The 17,820-nt window shown below is 33.4% G+C and overlaps 1 protein-coding gene across 3 annotated transcripts in view; it reads right to left on the bottom strand.

Annotated features, from left to right (window-relative positions):
- Nucleotides 1-6,337: 6,337 nt before the first annotated feature.
- KCNT2 (potassium sodium-activated channel subfamily T member 2) overlaps nt 6,338-17,820 on the bottom strand; it is a 304,909-nt gene continuing 293,426 nt past the window's right edge. For 2 of the 3 annotated variants that reach the window (XM_054690179.1, XM_054690180.1), the window contains 2 exons: nt 10,304-10,388; nt 6,428-6,630 (listed from right to left, as the gene is read on the bottom strand). In XM_054690179.1, coding sequence (XP_054546154.1) covers nt 6,519-6,630; nt 10,304-10,388 — 197 coding nt within the window. In that variant the 3' untranslated portion in view covers nt 6,428-6,518. Of the gene's footprint in view, nt 6,631-10,303; nt 10,389-17,820 lie in introns of all 3 variants that reach the window. The other variant, XM_037496318.1, reaches the window with a different exon arrangement.

Here is a 17,820-nt window from a genome sequence, read left to right as displayed (position 1 = left end):
ACAGATCTTTTCAGATTAGTTGTTTAAGAACTAATTGTTGTCTCCCTGGTGGTGCAGGGGTTAAAGTCAGTGCTATGAAGCCATCTGGCAGCCACTGCAGCGTGAATTCCATCCCCGGCCAAGGAGCTGACCCACATGGTCCAGCAGACCTCTCCTGTCTCGCCTGCTGCTCCCCTTAGCAATGTATTTCAGTATATCTGCCTGTTCTGCTCCCTGCTCTATCTCTGGTGAATCCTCTCATCCTCCCCATTTCTTGTATGCATAAATAAAAATTAAAAAAAAGAAAAACTGCAAATATTGCAGGAGTTATTTTGCAATACTAATCTTTTGCTCTTGCAGATTCTTAATAATAGACTTTTAATAGCTTGTGATTTATAGTACACGGATAATAAAATTTCATCAAGCTAAAAAAAAATAGAAAAAAACACTCATGACAGCATGAACTCAAGTGACATAACAAAATTAAAAATAATTTTTTATGCAATTTCCACTTTTAGTACTAACAAATGTCACAACCATATTGGCTAATAAATAGAAAATTTGCAAAGATTTCTTATTTTTAAAATATGTGCCCTGAAACACTTGCATTCCTTCTAAAGTGATCAAAGAACCATCTTCTCTCCTGAAAACTTAGACCTATGAGATTGAAATAGTGAGACAAAAGTAACTGATTGCTCTTCTTATTTCAAATCTGATTACAACTTGTTTCATAGTGAAATATCCTATTTAGGTTAAATATTCATTTCCCTAAGGTGAGAAATGTAGATTGCCACACTAACATGGAGGACATTGAGTAGTTCAAGAATTTTGCACAACTGCTCAATCATTTTTTGCAGTTTTTCAGTGGAAATGTCAAATATCAGTTATTTCACAGCATGCTTTTTGCCAAAAACATTAAAAATCAATTAGTTTTCATTAAAAAGTGATCATAAGATTTTATTTTCAAAAGCAAGTAGCTTAGTTAGCCTAAGCACATATAAAAGTGTTTTCAAGTAGTTACATTTTTCCCAATATATGTTTAAATTCTTAACAAAGGTAATGAATTGTTCCTTTGTATTTATGTCACTCCAAGGGATCTGAATATTTATATTTTATATTGTATGTGATTTTATTTTTTTAAGATTTATTTATGCACATAAGGGCTGGGGTAAAGGCCAGAAGTATTGGCGGGGGGTGAGAGGACTCACCAGAGACAGAGTGGGGAATAGAACAGGCAGACTGACTGAAATACACTGCTGAGAGGAGCAGTGGGCATGACAGGAGAGGTCTGCTGCACCATGTGGGTTGCTCCCTGACTGCCCGGGGATTGAACTAATGCTGCAGAGGCTGCGGATTGCTTCATAGTGCGGTGCTTAACCCCTTGCACCACCAGGGAGGCCCTGCATGTGATTTTAAAAAAATCTAATATTCTAAAACGTTAGATCAATTCTGCACTGGGTATCTTTCTGGATCTAATATTTTTAAATTTTATAAGCCACTGAATTTATGGTGTTTATCTGTTACTTCTGTATAGCTAAACCATCAAGCCAATTTCCTGGAATTCATATGTTGAAATCCTACCCTCCAGTGATGATATAAGAGATGGGACCTTTGGAGACAATTAGATGAAGTAATGAAGGTGGAGCCCTCATGAATAGGAGTATGCTCTTAAGAGTCCCAATAAAGCTTGTTTCTCTCAACTTCCCCATGTGAATATACAAGAAGGCAGACATCTATGAGGCAGGAAGTGAGATCTCAAACCAGACACCAAGTCTGTTGACACTCTGTCTGAACATGGAATTTCCAGAAATATAAGAAATAAGTATATGTTGTTTCAGTTACCCAGTTCTTTTGTTATAGTCATCTGAATGGACTAGGACAGAAACTGATTCTGAGAAGTAGGGGTGCTGCTGTTAAAAAAAATCTACAAAACTGAAACTATTGCAGGATACATCACCACAGCAAGGGGAGCAGCACTTGCTGAGGTTGTGGGACCCCACTTTCATCCCCTACTGATAACATATCCGACACCTTGGACTACAAATCGCAGCATGTCAGGAACAAGACTGCCTGAATGGGGGAAAATACTGGGCAGTAAGAATAACATGGCCATTGTGTGAGGAACAGAGGACACATGGGCAGGCTACTCCTGGACTTTGCAGCTCTAGGGCTTCCAGCAAACCGGCTCTCGAGGGACAGTGGTACTGGCCATGTTGACTTTGTGGTAAGTTATCCAGATTGGAAAGTACATTGTGAAGTTCAGGTCTCTCCTTTCTGAGCCCAGTAGGTGCTGCTTAATCTTCCTGCTTGTCAGAGCCTTGGATCCCTGGCAACTTTGCTTTCAGCCCTCAACCATTTAGCTCTGGGCCTAGCCTGTTGACTGGGCATTTGCCCATAAGGGGATGGATGATTTCAGAGTTTCATTGGGAGTCTGTTATTTGAAATTCTTCTCTTTCCTATTCCTCTTCTCTCTACCTATTTAAAACTTGGAGAATACTAGAGAATACTAATTGCTCTCTTTTGTGTGTATAAATGACATTTTTTTCTCTTTAACATTTAGGAAGCCTTGGCACCCCTTGGTTTCACCCTTTATCAGTTTTCGTTCCCTGACCAGGAATGAACCTCCAAGTATCTATAATGAGTTAGAAGCTAGAAGAGTTTTGAGAAATGTGTTTGATAAATCCTACATTGTTGTGCTAGACTGTTAAAGGTGATTGTAGGGAGAGCTTAGAAAGAGAACAGGAGAGTCATAAAGAAAACCTTGATCTTAGAAAATACCCAAGTTGTCACAAACAGAATGTTAGTGCATATGGACCATAAAGGATATTCTAATGGGGTCCCTAACAGAAATGAGGAACACGTTACTGAAACTGGATGAAAGGTTATCTTTGTCATAGGTGTTAACCATTTTCTAGTGCTTTATAGAAGGTAGAAAACTGAAGTGATGAAAATTGGAAATGTACTGAGGAGACCTCTAAACAAAGTTTTGAAGGTGCTATAGACTCCTGATTGCTTTTGTAAAATACAAAGCTATGGAGCCTGGTGTTACATAAATGGAATAGATTTTGTATGTCGTAGATAATGAAAAAATATAACTCTGTATAGAACAATATATTTCATTGGATTGTAAGTAAATTACAGTGAAACTTCTATTACATGTACTTAGAACAGATCATTTTCTTGTTTCTACTGAAAAATGGTAGTTGTTATTAATAAAACTACATATAATCTATTGAATAATAATATAATACAGAGATTTAATTATTAGCCTAGTAACTGTTTTTTAGAGCCATTTTCTATAATCTTGCATTGATCTATCAATTGAAACTAACTTACCTTCTGAGTAAAACAGACTGGAGAACAGTCTTAAAAAATAAAAGCAGAAATCACAGTGAAATAAAAGTGGCCTACTGCTCCACATGATGACAACTGTCTTTAAAGTTCCATCAGGTATACTTAATTTGTTGAATTTTCCTAAATTTTCCTCAGATCAGTCTTTGGAATTTGACAGCACCATTACTTCAGATCTAATCAGATGAGAACTGCTGATTTGTGCATCATGTCTCAGCTAGAGTCCACTCTGGAAAGAAACCACAAAATGATTTTGACAGAGAAAGTTTAAAATAGAGAGTTCTTAACTGAAGCAGAGCTCTAGAGTAATGACAGATTAGTTAATAAGTAAAAAGAATTTAAAAATTTTACAGCAATAGTAGACAAGAAAAAATGCATTATCATCTTTAAGGCTGAGATAGCATGCCCAAGGGACCACAGGATTGGAATCAGGATCGGCTGGAACTTGCTGAAATCTGGAGAAAGATGTCTTGGGGAAGTGTGTCATTGGACTCACTGGCTACAAAACCAATGGCCCAGAGAAACTACTGGCCTCTAGACATGCTGAACCCCACAATTCCTGGTAGCACTCTCCAGCAAACCACCCAATACCACAGAGCATTAGGAGATTAGGAGTCTGAGTTTCTGCAAATCAGGCCTTTGGCAAAAAAAAGAGACTTTTCCTGGGACTTTTTATATGTGCTCATTGGTATTTGGAATCTATTACATGAAGAAGTAATTTAAAGAAAGTTTACTTCTGGTTATCTTTTCCAATGACATCACCTTCACATTTATATTGGCTTAAAATGCAAAAATGACTAATGAATTGGGCAGTTTTCAAGCATAATATGTCAAAACCAAGTTTGGCAAATAAACAAACAAAAACCAAGGGTTTTCATCATCAGAAATAATTTTATTATTTATTTTAAAGCAATTCAATATAACTGTAGCAAAATGGTACATAGACAATAAACAGAATCAATTCCCATAGGATTATAGGGACTATTATTGACTTTATGTTTCATATTTATGTGCAAGTATAATTATCTGAAAAAGGCAACAGTTTTTTAAAAGGCTTTTATAAGCATTTTAGTCTTTAAATAACAGAAGACTAATAAACTATCATTATTATAGCAAGCTGATACGAACTGTGTCAAATATTAAATTTGGACTAATGTTTATAATCAAAAATAATTATTGTAAAATTTAAGAAACAAAATTTTCAGTTTTATAGGAAATATAGTCATGTCCTAGCTTAAAATCCTAGTCTTAACAACTGTCATAATGCAAAAATACTAAACTTGAGCTCTTCTGGGGAAGTAGAAGATTTGTAAAATCTTACATTTTTCCTAAAAATAGCTGTAGTGGAGTGAAGTGATGGCAATCAAAGAAGCATCATATTTGACTACTGATGCCAAATGTGAAAAAGTTTATTAAATTCATTATTCTACTCCATTACATGTATTACTTCAATTCTTTTTTTCAGTTTAAACAATTTACATGTGAATATGTGCATTTGACAAATATATTTCATGTAATTTAAACATATACACATACAAATGCAAACAAAGAATTATGGTATGCTTGCAATTTTAAGTAACTTACTACAAACTTTATCTTTGATTAAAGCAAATGAAAGATAGGTATTCTCTATTTTAGGGGAAATTATGGTGTTCTTGTTATTCTAAAGAGAGGGTAATATAAAATATTAAAAGACAAAAATTAGGTCTTTCATATTCCCTAAGCAAAATAACACAACATCTATAATTTTTAATTTCCCTTTTATGTTTTACATTTTAATTTCCATAGAATAATGGGGAGAATGTTATACTTTTTTATGTTTTTCAAGATCATATTTTCCTTCTAATTTATCTGCTTTTTCATGAAAAGAATAGAATAGCTCTTTTAGGTCCTGTTTTCTGTTGAATTAAAACTCAAAGTCAAATTCAAGAATAAAGAAAAATACCAAATTAGAAGAAAAATATACCAAAGTCTCTCTCATGGGAATAACTGAACACACTTTAATTACCTGGCAAATGACACTCCTGGCTTTTCAGTCTGTTTGTGTTAGGGATAAAACAATACAGACAAAAGCAAAGGTATAAATTCAATTTATAGCTGGCAAAACTGCATGATTTATATTAAATTTAAATTGCAAAATATATCTAACTTCATTACATTCCTTTTACAATGTTAAAACGTAACTTCTATTAATGATTTTTCAAAATTAAATCAATAACTTAACTACTATTTTCTGAGCGTATGATTACTTTAATACTAAAGGCATAAAAGACAACCTTCTTATATTTTGAAGTATCTTTTCATTCCATAAAGAATATGGAATTTTGCTTTTTTGAATTTTAAAATAATTTTCTAGTGAAACAAATACATGGGAAATGTTTAGGTCTAAGTGTACAATGGAAGTCATTACTATATACTGAATTAATGTTTCCATCCTTGGATTAAATTCAAGAAAACAAGGTTTAAGTATTGATCTATGTAAGCATTCTTTTAGGAGAACAATAAATATTTGTTTTTTGTATACTTTTCCTGGAATACAGTATGTGTCAGACATAGAGTTACCAAAGTTTCAGCTACTTGATAATTTTTTGATTCTTTTGGTTTCTTCAGAAAAATAAAACATGCTATGAACATCTCAAGATCTAAAATGATATACTAGGAAGAGAAAACAGAAAGTTAAGATGACTAAAAGATTTATAGTCTAATGCAAACTGTGATTCTACATAAAAGTCAACCACACAAGTTTCTTTGTCAGTTTCTGTGTAGAGAAGACTAGACATTTATGATGAGCTCTATTTTATAAAACAGCAAATTTAAAGAATATAGTATGACATTTAATTTTTAAGAGGAACAACATCTTGTGTGTCCATTGTGATGCACCGAATATAGTTGGATTTTTAATTTACTTCCATAAAAAAACCTTAATACTTAAAAATATTGGCGTCAGACATTATGGATTATGAAATATCAGATTAAAACTTTCATGTTTTAGTTTTTCAAAATCATTCCAATAAGTAGTAAATTAATTTCAAAATAATCTATACTTCTAAGAGAGTAGATTTCTTAAAACATAAGAGAATTGAATATATTCCAATCTAGTTTTTCAAGCTAGTAACACTTCCTCCCCTAAGATTTAGAGTTGTTTAAACCAAGATATTTGAAGAAATAAAAATATCATTTTTGTTTTATCAAAGCTGAGTTTCCTCTCGAGAATCTTGTCCACTGGCATTACAGATGCTGTTTTTTCGACTAGGCTCACTATTTGGAAGATAGGCTAATGGATCTGGTCGGATTAAGTACCTAAAAGAAGAACACACACAAAAAAAGCATAATAGTAGGTAAAGACAAAACTAATTCATACTGACATTTTACATTACCACTTCAAATATATTTGATCTGCTTTCAGATTACCTAAATAGCATATCTATACAAAATATATGTAACATAGCATTCTAAGAAAATCTTGCTTCATGAGCTTATTAATTATATTAATTTTAGAAGGTACAAAAGAGAAACTAATTTAAAAGTAAGAAATCTCATGAAAATATATTTCTTCTTAAAAACTAGAGAAATAGAATCATAAAATGGATCCTTTAATGAAAATGAGAAAAGGCAATTTAAAACACTGCAGTTTATATACTTTGATTAAACAAAAGTTATGATTAGTATCCTTGGATCTATGAGCTAGATTTTGTTATCTATGCACACTGCTTTGTAATTACTTTAACTATAAATTGTACTGTAGATCAATTAAGAAAACTAATAGTGCACATTAAGTTTTGAAATGCCATATCTTCAGTGATTTATTGTTTTTTGAATCAAATTAATGCTCACCCTTCATTTAAAATGAACTTCTGAAAGCGAATTCTTAAAAAGACATAAAAGCTATTAATATATTCCATTGCTCCCTGAATGTATTGATGTAGCTGCAACAGTTCCTTTCTCTGTTATAATCACTATTTAACCTATGAGTCTAATAAAACAAATTTCTTAAATGTGTTTTCATATATTACTTTTAAGATCATGAAAAGTAGTATATAAAAGACTTTATACTTTTAGTATACTCAGTACATGAGTATAACTTTTAGTATAGTACAGTATACTAGTAAGTTTTTAAAGCATACTTTAGAACAATAAATATAAAAAAGTACATGTTAAGTATACCTCTTTACAATTGTCTTCATTGCTGAAGTAACCTAAAATTTATAATTTCAATGCCACAATACATTTCATAGCAAGAAAGGTATTTTTATAGCAGTTAATCTGATATTTTAGCTTAAAACATAAAAGATAATAGCATTAAAAACACAGAAAATGTCATATCTTTTTTACTTGTATACATTATAATATACACAGCTTATTTGTAATTTTAAAAGTCTGGGGAATTATTTTGAATTTTGAACACCTATTTGATAAAAGGACATACTTAAAGGCTCCAATGGCTAACAATATTTTCCCATTCCATCAAAAAGAATCACAGGAACGGATATATCAGATCAAAAAATTTTACAGTTTACTTTGAGATACAAATAAGGTAAATATACCTTTAAAAAAGCCTACAAAATTAATACAAATATAATTAATTTGGAAAAGTGATAAGATGTTTGGGTGCAGATTGGAGAACTAATAAAAGTGGTCTCTTTTTATGCATTTAAAGGGAGGAAGATATTTATAAAATATGGACACAAGGAAATCAGAGCAACTTTGTTTTACTGTTGTCATGTAGTCACCAAAACAGGCAGTTGAAAGCCAGGTGCATCATAAATAAGACAATTTCTTCTTACTTAACTTCCTCTATAAATTCAAATAACCACAGGATATAATTTTTGGCAGCTGCCTCAAAAACTCTAGCAGCTCAAAGTTCCAATAACCTAACCAGTACCAAGAGATGGCAAAATAGAGCATTATTATATAAATAATAGTTCTATCTTAGGACCATTGCAGAAATCTTTTCACACTGGTTTTGGGCCAGTGTACTCCTGCTGATGTATTTTCCTAAGAAATTGTTGAGACACATTCATCTCTCTGCCCTAAAACTGAACGCTAGTCAACATTTTGATATCAGTTCTCCCACCTTTTCTGTTTTATGTCTTGCTTCACTTGGAAACATTCTCTTTTCAGCTTTATTCATCAAAAAGATAAAAAAAAATATTTTCTTCATAGAACTAATTTCAATTTCAAGCTCCAGTACTCTCTCTACATGCCCTCCAGACATCTACACTTTGCTCACTGAACACTGTATCATCATCACTCTTCTTTCCACATGGAAAATTGCCTGCCTATTCTGACATGTTGCAGTGAGCCAGCATTTTTTTTTTTTTATGTGACAGAGATGTGTGCCTTCATAAATTATGTATGTAGGACCCTATCTTTACAAATCACTATCTGATTCCTATTTCCTTCACACCTGTGTAACAGCTTACTGATTTCCTGATTCTTAGATCTATCTCAACCATAACACCTAAATCTTTACTGCAAATCAGTTCTGTTCCTTGTTTAAAACTCTAAAAAAACATCTATCCTTTCTATACAGGAAAGATATAAAAGTAGGTAATTAATTTTTGGCATATTCTTAGCTTTAGCATGAAAGCGGTTGTATGGATCCATTTTATGGTGTGCATCAAAATGTTCTCATTTCTCTTAGTCTCTAATCACAGTACTTATTTTCCTGATTATAGGAACAAAGATATCCTGTAGACCTAGTACCCACAAGATATCTAGACCATTGGCTTTTGCTTTATGTCATGAGTAAAATCTGCAATTAATTACTTTTGATAAGCAGCTGCTGATCCATCTCAGCCTCAGGAGTTTGACTTCAAGGCCAGAATTTATATATATATAATTGTACAATGTATGATTTCCCATGAAATTCCCACCACCAATTCACCTGTGCACTATCATCATAGTCCCTTGTGCTCTTTCCACCCCTGTCTCATGGCCAGACTTTAACCAGGAATTTTTCTTCTTAGCTTATGTCAATAGTTATCAAATCACATTTTTATAATCGTGTTACTTTCTTGCTTATATGTCTAAGTGCCACCTATCACCTATAAGGTTCAGATAAAATCCTTACTTTGTCATCTAATATCCTTCAAAAGTCAGTTTTAATATATTTTCTAATATTATACTTAACTTCTGAACAACAGAAATGTTAAAAATACAAAACTTTAACTCCAGTCAAACTGATTTGGGTAGTATTGTGAACAGAGGTACATTATGCAGTTCCCTTGTAGTGCATTTTCTCAATCTATTGCTCTTTGGAATGGTCTCTGCTATCCACCTACACAAATCTTACCTATCCTTCAAAATATAGCTCAAGTCTAAGATCCTTTGTAATCACTCGAACAATTCCTTCTTCAATATGGAGAGAACTCTGTCCTTGTCAATTAATGCTTAATTTGTTAGTGACAAAGTCATATTATATATTGTTATTACATTGTTAAATCTCAAATTTTAGTTTTTTATTAATTAGAATACAAGCAATTTGAAATCAGGGACAATGTCTTATGTCTATTGTATACTCTTAGGGCAACTTTAGTTGAACTGTACATTCACAATGATTTTTGATCAATCATATTTTACTAACAATAACATTTTACTATTTTGACCTATTTATTTTGATTTTAGGAACATTCAGGTATTTAGAACTAGATAGTATTAGATATTTTAGGTTTCCTTTTGAATTATTCTTATTAGTCCATATATTTTTCCTTATTTCCCCAAATATGAAATAGTTCACAAAATGCAGAGTTCATGCTACTATTTCCTTCCTTTGTACTCTTACAATCTTAGAATGCTTTCCAATAGTATTGTGCACAGCAAAATGTGAAATTTGTCTATTGAACACAAATACATTTAGATTTCTAGGCATATATGAGGCTAGATAAATAAGGGACTATAATGGTGCATATACAAATAAATACATTTTTGGTTTTCTAAAAATAAATTTCTGTAAGATATGAGATCAACTCACACTACATCATTCAGCTCCAGTCTGGTATCCGGAGATGGGTTAATCAGGATGTAGGAGAGGGTACTTTGATGATCATTCATTTCATCTAGAAGATAAATAAATACCAAGTTTGTTACATTATTTGCAAAAAATAACAGGATTTACTGTAGTGAATCTTATGTTCAAACCATATAGCTGTCAAAGAAAACTTGTCATAATTTTGTTCACAGCATGATTGTGTACATATGTTTAATAATTTTCAAATTACTGTCATTATAAATATCTGATAAGTAACTTGTTTTTTTGTCTCAATACATTGTAAAAATGAGGTATCTAATTCTGTTCATAACAATCCATGTCATCTCCTACCCTTAAATGATAACAATGGAAAAGATTATTTAAAGAAATGATTAGACAAGATGTTTACTTGACTTATGCTTTATCAATTACAAAAAATAATTGTGGTTACAGATGATTATCCAAGAAAGGACTTTTCATATGGGTCATTTTGTGAAAAGTAATTTAATGATATTGTGCTTAGAAAAAACAATGGAGTTATATCTAAAAACCTTGAATGCCCTAATTTTTTTTGTTATGCTACACAGTGTATCTGATATAATGGTTTTTGCAAAATGCAAATAATCCTGTGGTACAGAATTTAACTGTGTGTTTTAAGATATGTGTACTACTCAATTGTTTGCTTTTTATCCTTTAAAACAGTATTTGCTAAATAAAAGACTTTTTTTTTCATAGAACAATTGGGGTGTAGGCCAGAGGTGCAGGGGATGAGAGGATTCAAAAGAGACAGAATGGGGATCAGAACAGGTAGATTTGCTGAAATACACTGATGAGGGGAGTAGCAGGTGAGATAGAGGTCTGCTGCACCTTATGTGGGTTAGGTTCCTGGTGGTGGATCGAACTCAGACTTTAGCAGTGATAGCTGAGACTTAATCCCTACACAACTAGGGAGGCCCCTGGCTCTACCCTTTTAATTTTATTAATTTACTCCGAGGAAATCTGCAAACTCAAGTTTGGAGAATAAACTTAGCACTTTTACAGGTCACTGGAAAAAGAAAACAGGTTTTTGATCTATATCTTTTACCTGTCAAGTTTATGGTAAGATGTATGTATAAACACTGTAGAGGCATACTTCAATAAACATTGTGTCTCCCAAAGGTAAAGATGTGAGATTGAGGGTACTCTTTAAAATCCTACACTAAAGGGCTTCCCTGGTGGCACAGCAGATTGAGTACAGCCCTATGAAGCTGTCTGCAGCCTCTGCAGTGTGGGTTTGATTCCCGGCTGGCCAGGGAGATACCCACATGGCAGGTCAGACCTCTCCTGTCTTGCCTGCTCCTCCTCTCAACAGTGCTTTCAGTCTGTCTGCCTGTTCGGCTCCCCACTCTGTCTCCGGTGAATCCTCTCACTCTCCTGCGCCTCTGGCCTGTACCCCGGCTCTTGTATAACCAAATCTTTTAAAAAATTCCTACACTTAAAAAAATAAAATACAATCCTATACTAGAACCCTTGCAGCCATTTCAATTGATGATAAGTTTGGCTCCTAATAGAAGCATTACATTTTGGGGTTTGATCCAACATCTAAGAATACATTTTAAACCAAGAGAGAACTATCAATGCTCAAATAATTGAATAAAATTAAAGGTCTTTTTAAAGTTGATTTCCATGGTTAAATTTTCCAGTGGAAAAGATATACTGTTTTCATAAATCAATGTCTACTCTGTGTTTATCTAACTAGAAAATTGCCACTTGAATGTGAAAGATAATATTTTTGTTATGATACTTCAAGTTGATATGCAGATGTGGCATATTGTAAAGTTTATAAATGAAAATATTTATCTTCTGAAGCAGATAAATGTTACTATAATCTAATCATTGATAAATTTATCAGTAGAACTACTATAAATATAGTATCATCAAATTAATAGTCATAGAAATACAAAGGATTGTGTATCTCAGGTTAGACACAAGGAATTGTACCTGGTCATAAGGATAGAGCTGCTCAGTGAAGTTTGAATTTCAGATTAAGAAAACTAACATTCTTCAGTATAAATATTATATATGAGTTACTAAAAATCTATTTGTTGTTTATATGAAATTTAACTGGAAATCCTATATATTTTTTATTTTCTAAATCTGTTGTTCATAGCTGCTGCTAGATAGCTAACTCAAGAGGCTGGAGCAAAGAATTAAAAAAAGTATTTAGTGATGAGTTTACTCTAAATAAGATATATTTCCAACTCAGATCACATTGTAGCAGAAGGAGTTTACCTCGATCATCTTTCTATACAGAAAGCAACTTGATTTATTTATATGCTGTTTGAGAAAATTTGTCCTCGTGAGTTTCTACAATTGCCTTATTAAATAATAGGGATTGATAGTAGATTCCAGAGAGAAAAGGGTAATACTCTGCCATGTAATAAATGGCCAGATAATCGCATTTGGCTAGGTGCACTCTATTTTTCATATAAGCAGTGACATGACTGGTTTCTTAAAGGAGGGATTGGGTCAAAATAAGGGGGTTGTAATTGTATGGGGAATACAAAAATAATATTTAAATAAAAATAAATAAATAAATAATACCAAAAAAAGTATAGGAAAACAACTTTAACAAATAACTTCTCAGTCAGTGTCAATATTCAACATTTCTCCTTGATTGTTATTAAGATATTGTATACTCTTTTTTTCGTTCCAGGATTAAGTAGAAATCTATTGGTGACATTTTTTTTTCCTGTTAGGAATGCAAATACTGCTTAGATAACTGAGAACTTTATTTCAATAGATATAACTATTATGTATTTTTTATGCTCAATATCCTGTTTTATTATTCTGAGGATTTTACTTTTTCAATGCACTCTAGAAATTGGAGTAAATATTTTGCTAATGTGCAGTGATTCCATTTTAATGATCCCATATAAAGATGTGTTAATGCACACCCAGAGTTTATGGCTTCTGGTTTACTTTCCTCATGTAGCCCTCACTGATTTCTCAGAGAGGATTTACTTACCTTTCCAACTAGGGTAAAAGAAGCTGCTGAGCTCAAAGCCATGCTATCTTTTTCCTGTCTACCTTGATGCAAGTTAATTCTGGCCTGCTTGTTCTTGCTCTGCTGCTTTGTTGGAAAGGTCTACATTTCATTCTCTTTCCGATGTTGTTTTTAAGAATAAGGAAGCAATGTTTTGAAAGGTCAATGTGGTAACAATTCACTTTCAATAATCTAGGTTTATCAGCTTTAAGTCTGGTATTCTGTCTATATCGGTCATTCCTTATGTTTATTTTTCAGTTATTTCTTTGATCTGCTGGGGAAAATGCTGGCTCTTTAAAACCCTATCATAACTATCAACATTGATGGTGGCAAAGAAGCAAATGATTAAGTAAAACTCTTTACTAAAAATATAAGATACATTTACTGAACAAAATTAATTTGCTTTGAAAAATTTTACTCTTGAAACAGACAAGGAAAAATACAGAAAGATAAATACATAATCCTATTACTTGCAATCTATTTGTCATCACAAAAGACACATAAAGACATAATCTGGCTATTAGATTATGATGCATCTTCACTGGACAATGAGACAGATGTAGAAAGAACCAAACACTGCTTCTATATTCTAGCAAGTCTGTCCAGAATATATTAATTGAAAGACGCAACATGGAAAAAAATGAACAATCATGCTACCATCCAAATTTTATTATTTATATATATATATTTTAAAGATTTATTTATTTATACAAGAACTGGGGTATAGGCCAGATGTGCAGGAAGGTGAGAGGATTCACCAGAGACAGAGCGGGGAACAGAACAGGCAGACTGATGAAATACACTGCTGAGGGGAGCCGTGGGTGAGACAGGAGAGGTCCGTCACACCGTGTGGGTATCTCTGTGGCCGTCAGGGATTGAACTGGCACTGCAGAGGCTGCGGGCAGCTTCACAGTGCTGCGCTCAACCGCCTGCACTACCAGTGAGGCCCATTATTTATATTTTTTGAAAATGAATGATAAACAATAAAGTTAATGGAAAGTTCATCCATGAGGGAAAAAAGAGATTGTGTGAAATGACAAGGATGCTAAAATTTTTTAATATATCTTATATTAAATGTTTGACTATGTTCAATATTAACTATGTGAAGAGTTTATTGACTATGTGACTGACTATATGAGTAGCTTACATTATTAAAAAATGAAATTAAATTTTGAAAAGTCTCCTAAACATCTATCTAAAAATTGTTCTGTACCCAATTCCAATTCATAGGGAGGCGTTCCCAACATCACCAAGCAAGTCAGTTCTGGTATTACCTACCCAGAGACAGCATCAAAATTCCATAGGTTAAAGGCTCAGTCTCACAAGACTACCCTCTATTTTAGACACTAACTACAATTCTGATCGACTGGTTACAAATAAAAAGTTCCCATAAATTCCTCCATGGATTTGATTAACTTGCTAAAGAGACTCATAACTCAGGAAGCCCATTTACTTACTGGACTACTGGTTTATTATGAAAGAATATACCTCAGGAACAGCCACATGGAAGATATACACAGAGCAATCCATGAAGAAAGGGCAGGGTGCTTCCATGAATTCTCCAGGTGAGCCAGTTTTGATGTGTCCACAAACCCTAGTTTTCCAAACTCAGGGCTTGGGGTTTTTATACAGGCTTCATTACATAGACACAATTGATGAAATCATTGGTCATTGGTGATTGGGCTCAACCTTCAGTATCTCCCACCTCCCACCTGAGGTGGAAGAGATAGGGGTACTGAGAATGAAGGTTGTAATCACCAAGTCCCTTTGTGGGTTCCTTTGGCCCCCATCCATTGGTGTGATAGGAACTCATGATTTTAACATAACAAAAGACCTTTATTGTTCTCATCATTTAATAAATTTCAAGGGCTTTAGGAACTCTGGATCAGAACAAAACAAAAATCAAATATATAATTCTTATTATAAATCCCAATATTATATAATCTACTTATCCTGTTGCTCTGTCTCCTGAAAACACTTATAGTGACAAACGCAGTAAAAAATAAGCATCTCTAGAACTTGACTATCATATGGAAATATCGCTTCCCATTAAAGAAACAGAATCCTTGGAGATATGACTTATTTACGGTGAAGAGCATTTAGTCCAGCAGACAAGTAAGACTATCATAAAAGGTTAAAATTGTAACAAAAGGATAATAGAAGCAATTTGAAGAGGTTCCACAGATCAAATTGAGGACAACGCAAAGAATAGCTCACAACTACAATTATTAAAACCTGTCAAATACTTTTAAACCTATGAGTTCACAATAATGAGGGGGATAGAACAGAGTGGGCAAATTTAGACAGGACATTCAAAGTACAGGAAACCAGAGAACAAAGAGAGTTTAAAATATAGATTGCAACAGAAAGAAAATGTGAGCTAGGGGAAGCTAAAAAATGACTTAAACATTTCAACAATTTCATAGCAACAACCTTAATTCACCCTGTCTGATTTAAATAAAGTATAAAAAATTGCCATTTGTGAGATAATTGGAAATCTGAACATCAAATGAATACTTGATGATACCAAAAATATTTTAAGTGTGAAAACGGTAGGTGGTTATATTTTTAAAGCGAGTTCTTAAATTATGGAGGTATATATTGAAATACAGATATCTGAAATTTACCTAAAAATAATAAAAGAAGTGAAGAGAATTTGTGGAAGCACATATGAAACAAGACAGGCCATGAATTGGTAGTTGATAATGAGTTTATGTGTGCTCATTATACTATACTTTCCAAATTTATCCTGGTTGAAAATTTCTATATTAAATTTTTTAATAAAAAAAGTTAGAGAGATTAGACAGAAAGGACATCTTTCCCTCTGAGATTGCAAATATTATGAATTATTTTCATAACAATCACCCTTCTACTCTTGCTGTCTTCCTCTGCAGATGACTTTACCTCTTTTTATCAGATGAAATACTGTACAATTTCCTGTCAATCTACCTGTAAGTTCATTGCATTTAAAAACATGTCTTTCCCTCACTTCCAAATAACTAAGCAATGAACCCTAACTCTGATCTTTCCCCTGTATTTTCAGTGTCTTCAATGGCTCAGTCTTAATAGTTAAATATGCTCATATCTCTCTGATCTTCAGAAAAAACAGCCCCTCTTTCCTCTACTTACTCATAGTTCTTACCTTTCCTTTGCAGTGAAATTTCTTTTAAAAATATATCTACTGTTTCTGTGTCCTTTGGGTAAATACCTGGGAGTGGAATTGCTGGATCATATGAAATCTCCATTTTTAGCAGGTTGAGGAATCTCCCACACAGCTTTCCACAGTGGTTGGACCCGTTTGCCCTCTCACCAGCAGTGCAGTAGAGTTCCTTTTTCTCCACATCCTCGCCAACATTTGTTGTTGAGAGTTTTTTTTAATATGTGCCATTCTCACTGGTGTAAGATGGTATCTCATTGTAGTTTTTTTTAAAAGATTTATTTATACATGCATACAAGTACAGGCCAGATGTGTGGGAGGGTGAGAGGATTCACCAGATAGTGGGGTTTTGATTTGCATTTCCCTGATTACAAGTGATGTTGAACATTTTTTCATATGCCTGTTGGCCATTGGCATTTCCTCTTTGGAGAAGTTTCCTTTTAGCTCTTCTTCCCATTTTTGACTGTATTTACTTTGTTTTTGTTGCATTCTCATCAGCTCTTTGTAGATTTTTGTGGTCAGTCCTTTATAATTAGTGTTGTGTGCAAAAATTTTCTCCCATTCGGTGGGGTGTCTTTGTTTTGGTTGCTGTCTCTGTTGCTGTACAGAATCTCTTTAATTTGATGTAGTCCCAGCTGTTTATCTTTGCCTTCACTATCACTGCTTTGGGTGATGTGTCTTTAAAGATGTTACTGAGGTGTATGTCATGTAGTGTTTTGCCTATATTTCCTTCTATATGTATTTTTTATGGTTTCAGGTCTTATGTCTAGTTCTTTAATCCATTTTGAGTTGGTTTTTGTGCATGGTGTAAGGTAGTAGTCAAGCTTCATTCTTTTGCATGTAGCAACCCAGTTTTCTCAACACCATTTACTGAGCAAAGGGCACCTGCATCCCTATGTTTATAGCAGCACTATTTACAATAGCTAAGCTATGGAAACAACCCAAATGCCCAAAATTAGATAACTGGATCAAGAAGATGTGGTACATATGCATCACATATTACTCAGCAATGGAATATTACTCAGCAATCAATGGAATATTACTCAGAAATCAAAAAAGATAAACTCATGCCATTTGCAGCAACATGGATGGAGCTGGAAGGGATCATGCTCAGCACAATAAGTCAGAAAGAAAAAGAAAAATACCAGATGGTCTCACTCATAGCAGGAATTTAGAAAACCTAAATAAGGGACCAGGAAAAAGACTAATTATAATAAAGTAAAAATCAAAATCAACAAGCAACTATAAACCAGAGACACACTAGAAGGCAGGGAGTAGGGAGTATGATCAAAACAAGGGGGGGTGGGAATTGTATGAGGACTATAACCAAGATGAAAA

Source organism: Talpa occidentalis, unplaced genomic scaffold (assembly GCF_014898055.3).
Source record: "Talpa occidentalis isolate TD23 unplaced genomic scaffold, MPIMG_talOcc4v2.1 talOcc4.8, whole genome shotgun sequence".
In the NCBI taxonomy this organism is placed as follows: Eukaryota; Metazoa; Chordata; class Mammalia; order Eulipotyphla; family Talpidae; genus Talpa; species Talpa occidentalis.
Note: the sequence above shows the minus strand (reverse complement) of the source record. Positions and strands in the feature narration are given on the sequence as shown.